Source organism: Phaenicophaeus curvirostris, chromosome 9 (assembly GCF_032191515.1).
Source record: "Phaenicophaeus curvirostris isolate KB17595 chromosome 9, BPBGC_Pcur_1.0, whole genome shotgun sequence".
Taxonomy (NCBI): Eukaryota; Metazoa; Chordata; class Aves; order Cuculiformes; family Cuculidae; genus Phaenicophaeus; species Phaenicophaeus curvirostris.
In genome coordinates, this window is record NC_091400.1 from 8397458 (window position 1) to 8409634 (window position 12177).

Genomic DNA, 12177 nt, shown 5'->3' on the forward strand with positions numbered 1-12177 from the left:
ATGAACATAACAAGTTAACCAGAGCCTCTTTCTCTGAAACACTGGACATCAAATGTGCATTGCACATCTAAGTACACAAAACATTTTTGTCATTCATCTCAAATATAAAAACAACTGGTTACAGAAAATAGAAGAAAATATTTATAGACATTTTTGGACAGAGATTACTTCAGGTCAAGTTAGAAAGCATCCCTAAGCTGCAATCACCAAATTCTTTTATCAGTTATTTTGGATTTAGCTAGTGTTACTAAGAGAGAAATACGACACAAGCTTTTTATAGCAGCTGCCAATTCCACAGTGATCAAAGTTTTATTATTTTTTCTTAGATCAAAGTCTGGACTGGATAATTTTGGGATTATCTCCAGCTCATAAAGTAGAATAAACAGTTTTGGATAACCACATTATTATATAACGATATTGCCTTCTTGCAATAATTTTTGTTCTTATTTACATGTGCCACAAGTTTTTAGTGGGTTGTCTGATTATCATTTAACTGTTTTATTGGCTTACTAGATGATAAAAGAGAAAATCACACAACAGCAGCAGAAGGCCATAGGAACATTCAAATCCTGTCTTGTTTTTCTACATCCACATGCAGAGGATATTCATGGTGAAACAAATTAAAAAAATGAAACTGCGCACAAGCCAGAGAAGGGTAATAGGTCTTACAGCTCTGCTCATTATAAACCAATCAAGACATCTGCAAGGCATTTATTTTTGTGGAGCAGAGACACTCATACACACCTTAGTACAGGCTGTTCATCCATGTACACACCCTTCTGACTTGAATAAAGGAAGTACTCTGCAGAGAAAATTAGGATACTTACATTATGTCGACTTATATTAATTAGCATAAAATATTATTTCATGGGTAACAGCCCAACTCCTTTAGCAACTAAATCTAATTTTAATGGTGTTTGGATTTGTGTTCACTCAGGTGTGCTTTCATTCAAGGAAAAGGTGGGTTCCGCTTTTCAGTTTTCATTGGATTTCCACATTGCCTGTTGACCATAGGCTCAGCCATATTCCTGCTCCACTGAACAAGGCATTTACTATTATCTTCAGTGAAACAGCAAGTCCTAAATCCAACACTTCCTTCACACCCTAAATCTGTGAAAATAATTCATAGAATCATAGAATGGTTTGGGATGGAAGGGACCTCAAAGCTCATCCAGTTCCACTCCCCTTGTCAGGTTGCTCAAGGCCCCATCCAACCTGGCCTTGAACACCTCCAGGGATGGGGCATTCACAGCTTCTCAGGGCAACCTGTGCCAGTGCCTCACCACCCGCATAGGAAGACATTCTTTACGATATCTAATCTAAATCTCCCCTCTTTCAGCTTAAAATCATCTCCCCTCATCCTGTCCCAGCACTCCCTGACAAAGAGCCCCTCCTCAGCTTTCCTGTAGGCCCCCTTTCAGTACTGGAAGCTGCTCTAAGGTCTTCTCAGAGCCTTCTCTTCTCCAGGCTGAACAAACTGCACTCTTTCAGCTTGTTCCCATGTGGGAGGATCATCTTCTAGACTCCTCTGGACTCACTGTAAATGCTCCACGTCCTTCCTGTGCTGAGGACTGCTGAACCGAACGCAGGACTCCAGGTGAGGTCTCACCAGCGTGGGCAGAATCCTCTCTTTCCCCCTGCTAGTTAAACTTCTTCTGATGCAGCCCAGGATATGTTTCACTTTACACCTTGAAGCCAACTATTCCACATTGATTAACAGAAGTGGCAACCTAGGACACCAGAGAAAGCCAGGACATCGGCATAAACTGTTGTGCATTTTCTGGAAGTGTAGGGTCCCAGAGAGTTAAAGCTGGAATATTTTTTTCAGAGCTGTTATTATACTCTCTTAGCTATGTTCCTTATCATTAACTAGGTTTCAGCTCTCATCTAACCTGGTTGTATCCCAGACCTTCTAATGCCAAAAATAAACTGAAAGCTTTCATCCCTAGTTAAAAGGAAACTGTAATTTGAACAGTAGTTTTGCTGACTTCTCTCTTGATCAAAGATGCCTCGTGTGTGTGTGATGCAACAGAAACAAAATGAGGTTTATAACAGGAATTAAAGCAGAATCCTTTCACTGAATGAAATCCCATAGTCCTTATTCATCCAGGACTTACATTGGAGGAAACAGTAATCAAAATGAGAGCACATTAGCAACAACTAAGTTGAGGTTCCAGGAAGAGCAAAGGGAATGAAAAGTACTAAAAAATATTACAAAAACTGTCAGCGCTACGCACTTTGGATTAAAATGTGTCCACCTCTAACAATACATGATCTGTTTATGCAGTTCCAGAAACAGAATACACCATTTTTATTAGTAAAGCAGCAGTAAACCAAAACTCCTTATCACAATGTCCTCAGAAAGTCCTCTGTGATAAGACCACTCACGCCCCTGACTTGTCTCCAAAAGGATCACTACTAAGCACCATGCCAATGAGTTACCAAGAAAACGTCTCCGTCCATGAAAAAGAAAACGACGTTGTTGGCTCCATCAACAAACAGCAACATGTACCACATTTTTCAGCTTGCTCCAAAAAGAGCTAAGCACAGGTCGAAGGGCTTCAGAACCTCACCGTCTATCTGCTGACTGACTTGGATGTTTTTCTTTCACCCCTCTGTAAGTGGAAACCACAAATGTACCACAGCAAGGGGAAGGAACCTTTTGCTTCACCTTTGAGAACACTGTCTTCTGGGTGTTTCCTTCTTCATGCTTTCATTCAGAACGTCCCTCAGCCATAACCGCAGGCATCTCTCCTGGGTAGCTGTCCCAGTAATCCTACCAACACAGCTGGAAAACCCCAGCACCAACTCTGAAGGCAGAGAACATACTGCTGCCATAATACACTTTGGCTCATCATACCTTTTGACACACCAGTCTTTCTTACAGTGATGACAACAGACCCTCCTTCCACTTCAAAATGTGGAACTCAGATGAATAGATTAATACTTTTCAACAAACATGAAGTGCATGCAATCTTTTCTAGCCATAGGGAAGCAACTTCAAGGCCACCTAATTACAGCACAGGCATCACCACAACTGAGTGTTTTGAAACTGGCCACAACAAACTGTTCGCAACAGCACAGAAGTCAACACAGGCTGCAAAATCCACACCAGAATTTGGGCCTGTACTCAGGTAGCTCATATTCAGCTTTCACTAAAGTCCTACACAATCGGCAACACACTGAGTTTAAGCCTAACTCCAATGTGTGCATGTAAACAGTGGGCACTGCATTGTGGATGCATCCATCTTTCATAGTTTAGATGGAAGAAACAGATTGGGGCTCTGTAGCCTGGAGAAGAGGAAGCTTAGGGGAGACCTTATCATCCTCTACAGCTTGCTGAAAGGAGGTTGTAGTAAGGTGGGCGTTGGTCTCTTCTCCCAGGTAACAAGTGATAAGATGAGAGGAAATGGCCTCAAGTTGTGCCAGGGAGGTTTAGATTGGGTACTAGGAAAAATATCTTTACTGGAAGAGTGATAAAGCATTGGAAAAGGCTGTCCAGGGCAGTGGTGGAGTTTCCATCCCTGGAGGTGTTCAAAAAATTTATAGCTGTGGCACTTCAGGAAATGGTTTAATAGATACGGTGGTGTTGGGCTGACGGTTGGACTGGATAAGCGTAGAGGTCTTTTCTAACTTTACAATTGTATGACTCACCAAAGCCCTAATTCTGGCTCACAAATGGGAGAAGAACATTAGACTTCTCCATCACAGGTGTGCCTTGCTGAAGCCTGTCTAGTCCAACCTCATTTACCAAGTAAGGATTTCCCTACTTAACATATGGGACCGGTAAACATACCAAAGGTAATGCTCAATGATGTTTACAGATTGGGGCTCTTATTTGAGTTTGACCTTTTAAAAATTAAGTTCCTTCTGAAAATATAGAATCATAGAATAACCAGGTTGGAAGAGACCCACCGGATCATCGAGTCCAACCACTCCTATCAAATACTAAACCATGCCCCTCAGCACCTCATCCACCCGTGCCTTAAGCACCTCCACGGAAGGTGAATCCACCACCTCCCTGGGCAGCCTGTTCCAGTGCCCAGTGACCTTTTCTGTGAAGAATTTTTTCCTAATGTCCAGCCTAAACCTCCCCTGGCGGAGCTTGAGGCCGTTCCCTCTCGTCCTGTCCCCTGTCACTTGGGAGAAGAGGCCAGCACCCTCCTCTCTACAACATCCTTTCAGGTAGTTACAGAGAGCAATGAGGTCTCCCCTCAGCCTCCTCTTCTCCAGGCTAAACAACCCCAGCTCTCTCAGCCGCTCCTCATAAGACTCATAAGGTCTCCAGCCCCTTCACCAGCTTTGTTGCTCTTCTCTGGACTCACTCCAGAGCCTCAACATCCTTCTTGTGGTGAGGGGCCCAGAACTGAACACAGGATTCGAGGAGCGGTCTCACCAGTGCCGAGTCCAGAGGGAGAATAACCTCCCTGGACCTGCTGGTCACGCCGTTTCTGATACAAGCCAAGATGCCATTGGCCTTCTTGGCCACCTGGGCCACTGCTGGCTCATGTTCAGTCGGTTCTCAACCAACACCCCCAGGTCCCTCTCCTCCAGGCAGCTTTCTAGACAGACTTCTCCTAGTCTGTAGCACTGCACAGGGTTGTTGTGCCCCAAGTGCAGGACCTGGCATTTGGCCTTGTTAACCCTCATGCCATTGGACTCTGCCCAGTGGTCCAGCCTGTCCAGATCCCTTTGCAGAGCCTCCCTACCCTCCAGCAGATCAACACTTCCACCCAGCTTAGTGTTGTCTGCAAACTTGCTAAGGGGGCACTCGATGCCTTCATCCAGGTCATTGATAAAGACATTGAACAGGGCTGGACCCAGCACTGAGCCCTGGGGAACCCCACTTGTCACTGGCCTCCAGCTGGATTTCACACCATTTCCCACCACTCTCTGGGCCCGGCCATGCAACCAGTTTTCCACCCAGGAGAGTGTGCGCCTGTCCAGGTCAGAGGCTGACAGTTTCTCAAGCAGAATGCTGTGAGAAACTGTGTCAAAGGCTTTGCTGAAGTCCAGAAAGGCTTTACTGAAGTCCAGATATGCCACAATAAGACCTGAGTGTATAAAATAACATGTGTCTCACAGATGTTTTTTCTCCTATTACTGTATAATGTCTAGGAGTTTTCTTTGGGTTTTAATAAAGACATTGTAGCCTAAGCAATATATGATAAAAATATGAAGGTCTACTTGCTGGTCTCAGAACATGCAGACCAAAGTCTGCTTTCCACTGTGTGTTTCTGCATTTACACTGCAAAACTAAGAAATGCTACATCAGTCACATGTACCAACCATGTGTGGGTTTCATTTTACTAACAGATTAGATTCAAAATAAATTCAAAGTATTCAGTTCAAACCTATTAAAGGAAACAACAACAGACAATAAAAAAGAAATCCTCAAAAGATTGTTTTCAGAGACTGCAAAACACATGAGGTTCTAGTATTCTTCACTAAAAGCAATTTTGCTGGCTTTTCCATCCATAAGCTGATGCTTATTTTCCTTCGGTGCAATTCCTTTCAAAGCCATGCATCTAAAATAGATTCTACCTCACTGTCCCTCCTGGTTTCCTCTTATTGTTGCCATTAGTCCATGTAACTTTTTCCATGCATTCAGGACTAATTTTCATTAATCACAGAAGTTAAACAGCACAGACTAAGCTTTGTTGAAGGGAGAGGGAAGAAAGATGAGAGAGAGGAAAAACTTAAAAAGCAGAAGCTTAAAAGAGATGCTACTGTTTAAGTCAGGTTCTTCAGTAAAATATCCTTTTTCCCCATTAAAACAAAAGCTGTACCAAGCCTAAAGATTCAGCCGCAGCTACTGATTCTCCTGTACAGACAAGTACAGCTTGCAGTGACAATCCAGGTGCTGATCCCAAGATATTTAAAACACAAAACTGAAGATCAAGACCTAAAATGAGTAACTGGAGAAAAAAAAAAAAGTCATTATTTATGTTTGGAAGAACTAAAGAGAAAGTAGACATAGGATTAAATAACAGCATGAAATCAGTACAGAAGAAATTCAGGACAAAAGCTGGAGAGAAAAACCTTGAGAGCCAGTTCCAAATTCTGCACTGCATAGGGATTCAAAGTGGAAAACAGCTGTGTCGGCATGACTGCACACACCGCTCTCTCTCAGGTACTGCTGCAGATCACCCAACCCTGCCAAGAACCTGCTCCTTTGAGCTGTGGAGCATTATTTCTACCTTTTTCCTTGGTATCGCTAGGAATGGAAGCATTTGAAACTACAGTGATTTACTCTAAGCGTGCTAAAATTTTCTACTTCTAAAATTAAGGAACTGTCCAGCCAGCTCGCACTGCCCCACTCTCCAGGTTGCTCAGTCCAAGCATGTTCAGCAATAGCCACGTACTTGTCATATCACAAAGTATTATATGCCTGAAAGATGTGCCTCTAACAACAAAAAGAAATCCACAGAAACAGATTTCAGAAAGGATATGGCAGAAAATATTGCCACAGCCTTAATATATGGGCTATATTACTGCGAAAATCACAGACCATAATAAAACATTGACCAGAAGCTCCCAGCAGTTAGTTTTTAAACCAGTCAGCATAGTTCTCAATCAAAACCACTGCTGCAGCCATGTCTACAGCTATTTGTGGAGAAAAGAAGATCTGGAAAACTAAAACTAAGGTTATTGGTAGAATACATAGGAGCTCAAGATGCAGTATGTGAATTTCTCATTGAAAAATCATAGAATGGTTTGGGTCAGAAAAAACCTTAAAAATTGTGCAGTTGCAATCTCCACTGCCATGGGCAGGGACACCTCCCACTGGTTCAGGTTGCTCCAAGCCCCATCCAACCCGGCCTTGAACACTTCCAGGGACAGAGCAGCCACGACTTCTCTGGGCAACTTGTGCCAGGGCCTCCCTATACTCAAAGAAAAAAAATTCTTCCTAATATCTAACCTAAATCACCCCTCCTTCAGCTTCAAACCGTTCCCCCTCACCCAGTCCCTGCACTCCTTGATCCAGAGCCCCTCCTCACCTTTCCTGAAGCCCTTTTCAGTACTGGAAGCTGCTCTAAGGTCCCCTCAGAGCCTTCTCTTCAACAGGCTGAACAACCCCAACTCTCTCAGCCTGTCCTTATCGGGGATTTCCTCATACAGAAGTTCACATCTGTCAGACAGATCAATCAAGCAATGTGCACAGTGCAGCTGAAGAAAGAACTGTTACCAGAGCAGAACATAATGCGCTGAAGTTTATCATCTTTTGTTAGTATAAAATAAAATAAATTCTTAAGCTAAACAACCCTACTACTTTGACTAGTCAGTTGGCTAAAAAATGCAATTACCTCCTCTACAACATCCACACTTGCAGCATCAGAGTGGCACACAACAACCTGTCAGTAATAGACAGCAATAATATTCCTTCAACACTGGCTTCTGTCAAAATTCAGTGATTTTTGTTTTGGCACAAAAAAAGGCTGAAAAGACACCATTATCAACAAACCTTCTATTTTAAATGCCTTTGCCTTCCTCGACTAGATACAGCTCATGCTGTGGAAGTTGTGGCTGCCCCATCCCTGGCGATGTTCAAGGCCAGTTTGGATGGAGCCTTGGGCAGCCTGGTCCAGCGAGACGCGTCCCTACCCATCACAGGGGGGTTGGAACTGGATGATCTTTAAGGTCCCTTCCATCCCAAACTATTCTATGATTCATGCTAATTCTTTCAACATTTAGAATAAAAAATCACCAAGATCATCATATTTGAGCACACCAAACACTACCACTCGTGCCTGTTTGCTCTAGCATAACTGAAGATTAAAATAGGTAAAAATAGCGATTTTTCCATTAACTTAGACCTTCATGATAACAAGTAGTTTTGACAGTTTTTAAGCAGTTTGAGATAACATGCACAAGTAGGTCACAGTTATACTTGGCTTTAGAAAAATGTCTTTCATCCAGAGAATTTATAGCTCTTTGCAAACAAGCCCTTAGGTAAGCAGCAATCTATAAGGCTTACTCCAACACCCGAATCCAGTCATGTATGAGTCCTAATAGCAACTACTTAATAAGAGCTGAAAGGAGAATATGAAGCCTTTTGCAAATTGCAAGATTGAAAAGCCTGACTGACGTCAACAACCGCTCTCCACTGATTCCGACAGGCTGCAGAGCAGGTCGTGAGAGCACCCTGGGAAGGGCTCCAGCTTGACAGGGAAGTGAAAAGGGATTTTCAAAGTTCGTTTCAGCTCGCAGTTCAATCACCAGATTTCCAAAGTGATTAGTTGTTCAAACTTCTGGGAATACTTGCCTGTGCTGGTCAAATCATCAGCTAGAGCCGGGCTATGAGGAAAGCAGCAGGAGAATGTTGGAGACCTTACACTTCCATAAGAGCATGAGCTCGGGTACAGGTGTGGAGGAAGGGTGGAGGAAAACAAAGGAAAATATCAGGAAACTCATCTTCGAGCATGAGTGAACCACTAGTTCTCTCACCAAGCCCTTGGAAAAAGTTAGCTACCATCATTTCCATTGAACAAGCATAGAACTCTTGATGCCAAGTTCCATTCACTGCAAAATTACATTGATTTGTATTATTAGTTACACTCAATGTATTTATTTACAATGTTATTGACTATATATGTAGTTTTGGTTAAATAAAAACAGGGAGCTAGAGTGGAAGAGTTAAAAGGAATGTTCCAAAAGTACAGATTTCAGGAGCTTGTCATCTGTTGCAGTCAGTTCACAAGACCATGCTGCCTCCTGGAGCAAAAGAGATTAATAGAGAGCTGCACAGATTGAACACTGATAATACCTTTATAGTTTTTACTTTGAGTATCTTCTGCAGTTTAGTAATAAAAATGGCACAGGTGAATATTTAACTCTCTTGCTATTCCTGTTATGCTTGGTATGTAATCAACAAGCTGGCAACTCTAAGTGTCTGATGCGCTCAGAATAATAATGATCACCTTTTGGACAGCAAGCACAACATGAATTATTAACAGTCAATATTTGCTGAGCATGCAGACCTTAATGATACAGTGGTTGTAATGAGACTGCATATGCATGCAGTAGTCTGGCTTCACGAAGCAAAAGGTCCCTATCTGACATTTGAACAAAGCCCAGATCCCTTAAAAACTTACTTCTTATTCAAGCTACATTCTCAGGAGTAACCTCGTTAAGACCCACTATACCACATAAGTGTGTAAAACTAACTTCATATGTAAGATCTTAACAGCAGTATTGCTTAAAATGGTTTATAATGCCACTGGTCTCTCCTGCTTTATACACAAATATCCTTTGGTCAGTACTGAATAACTCTATCTGCTCATACAGACACACTTATTTTCTAACTAAGTCCATCTGTTAAAAATTGAAAAGCAGATATTGATAAAATTTAATCTCTTTTATGAATCTCATCCATTTCCCTAAAGTCCTCTGGATGTGCTCTCTCTCTCTCTTTTCAGTTAATTACTCTGAAAAAATAAGATGGCATGGGAGAGGCTGAGAAAGAATTCGCCCGTCTTCTCCAGGCAGCTCTCCAGCAGAATCAAGCAGGCATCAAACATCATGTGTTGCGCAGATGAAAAGGAAAGAGGGACAGCAAGGGGAGGAAAAGGGAATATGGCCAGTGGGAAGCATTCCCTGGGCATCCCATTCTGTACAGTTCAGGTTTGGGGAATCATCTGCAAGGCTGAAATTGCAACATTTTTCTGTCACTTCCTCAAATCCAGGTACCCTTTGAAGGCAACAAGTCTAATTCACATTATGAAGCTCTGCTGGGTTTTCCCCACAAGTACTAAGGCACAGCACTGATGTTACTATACTCAGTGTTCTTCCAGAAATGGATTCTTTGGAGACTGATACGCTCTATTTCTTCCTAAAGCAAGAACTCCACTGTGCCACAAAGAATTATGCTGTTCTAACACCATTTATTATTTATACCTAAAATGGGTGTGATGCTTAAGGAATATGGTCCTAACCACAAACTGCTGACAAGCTCTCAGCAGTCACACGATCCCTTCCGTGTGCATCCAAGCAAATGAAAGAGCTGGTCCATGCTGAGCCCTATTTAATAAGTGAAGATACAGAGAAATAAAGGGATGAACAAATAACATGTATCCCTGCATTTAGGGCTTTGTTAATTTGTAATATGTCATTTTTACAAAGTATTTTTTCAATGCAGAGATAGTCTGGGAGTGGTTTTGCTTGTCACTGCTGTGCAGGTAATTTTCTCTCTGCCAGGAGACGCTTACAAGTATTTCTGCTTTTGTTAAGACAACATTCAAAAAATGCTTAACTTTATGCCTCCAACCCTTTAATTGGTTCTTGCTGTAGTAAGAACCCTAAAAGCCCTTGTGCCACACCTGCACCAGTTTCTCAAATCAGCTGCAGAAGTTTGGGACAAGGCAGAATCTGCAGTCAGTGAGGGTGGATCTGTTCATCTCCAGCCCAGAATTCCCAAATGCATTGTCAGCTTCGACAAACACATGCAAAGGACAAAGGCTGTTCATGTTTAGGTCATTATTAAGACAAATGCAAATTTTAAGTAGAACTCCACAATGCTAATTCCAAGGCAGATGCAAACGCCCACCAGAGGTATAACCTGACGGTGCGATGCATCACCACACCCCAACAGTAGCACCGACGACAGAAGCGCTCAGCAGACACACCAGCACCAACCAATTCATCCTTTGCAAGGCATGATAACCAGGACTTACGACACACCAGTAACAACCAATTCATCCTTCCCAAGCAGCGATGACCAGTGTGTCCTGACACACCAGTACCAACCAGTTCACCCTTCCCAAGCAGCAATGATCACAGTGTTCGGACACACCAGTACAAACCAGTCAATCTTTGCCAAGCAGTGATAACCACCACGTTGACACACCAGTACCGACCAGTTCATCTTCCCAAGCAGTGATAACCGGTGTGTTCTGACACACCAGTACCGACCAATCTTTGCTAAGCAGCGATAACTACCTTGTTCTGACACACCAGTACCCACCAGCTCATCTTCCCGAGCAGTGATAACCACCGCGTTCTGACACACCAGTACCGACCAGTTCGCGTTCTGACGCACCAGTCCGGAGCAGCCCATCCCCCCCAAGCACCAGGGATCACCCCAGGCTGCTCCCCGTCCCGCTCCCCTCTCCCCGCAGACCCCCCTCCCGCTCCCCGAGCCCCGGGAGGCGGCGCCGCGCGGTCCCCGCTCCTCTGCCCGCAGGTGCGGCTCCCGGAGGATGCTCGGCGCTGCCAAGCCCCGTGCCACGGCCGAGCTGCCAAACGCTACCTCCTCCAGGAGAGAGACCTCGAGGAGAGAAGCCTCCCCGAGGGGAGAAACCTCCCCGAGGAGACAAATCTTCTCGCCTCCCCTCCCCGCTCCGCGACCGGCGGCGCATCCCCCGCCCCAGCGCGGCGAGCGGGGCGCCGCAGGGAGGCGAAGCGGGCAAGGTCAAGGCGTTGGAGGAGCAAACCCACCTCTAGCAGCCATGGCGAGCGGCTCGGAGCCCGCACCGGTGCGGGGCGGGGGAGAAGCGGGGGGAGAAGCGGGCGGATCCGCGGCGCCGCCGCGCTCCCTGCCCGCCGCGGCGCGGGGCGGGGCCGGGGGGCGGGGAAAGGGGCAGCCACCCGCACCCCCGTGTCCCCACCCGCACCCCGGTGTCCCCACCGGCAACCTGGCACCCCCACAGCACCGCCCCGGGAGCGGCGGGGCAGGAAAAGTGATGGGAAAGGAGCCTCCTGCTCCTCGCGGCGCCGGGGCTCGAAGCGGAGAATCGCTCGGTTGGGAAAGAGCTTTGAGATAGAGCCCAGCGCACCTGTCCCGCCTGGGAAGGGTGAACTGGTTGGGACTGGTGTGGAAGAACACGGTGGGCATCACTGCCTGGGAAGGATAAACTGTTGGTGCTGGTATGCCAGAACACAAACTGGTTGGTACTGGTGTGTTGGAAGACAGTTGGTCATTACTGCCTGGGAGGGATGAACTGGTTGGTACTGGTGTGGAAGAACACAGTGAGCATCACTGCCTGGGTAGGATGAACTGGTCAGTACTGGTGTGTCAAAAAGATAACTGGCCAGTACTGGTGTGTCAGAACACGGTGGTCATCGCTGCTTGGGAGGGATGAACTGGTCAGTACTAGTGTGTCAGAATGTGAACTGGTCAGTACTGGTGTGTCAGAACATGGTGGTCATCGCTGCTTGAGAAGGGTGAACTGGTTGGTA

General features: G+C 45.0%; 1 protein-coding gene across 1 annotated transcript in view; it reads right to left on the reverse strand.

Annotated features, from left to right (window-relative positions):
• ABLIM1 (actin binding LIM protein 1) overlaps nt 1-11476 on the reverse strand; it is a 204894-nt gene extending 193418 nt beyond the window's left edge. The window contains exon 1 of the mRNA XM_069863744.1: nt 11437-11476. Within this exon, the coding sequence (XP_069719845.1) occupies nt 11437-11449 (13 nt within the window). The 5' untranslated portion in view covers nt 11450-11476. The remainder of the gene's footprint in view (nt 1-11436) is intronic.
• Between the last annotated feature and the right edge of the window lie 701 nt (nt 11477-12177).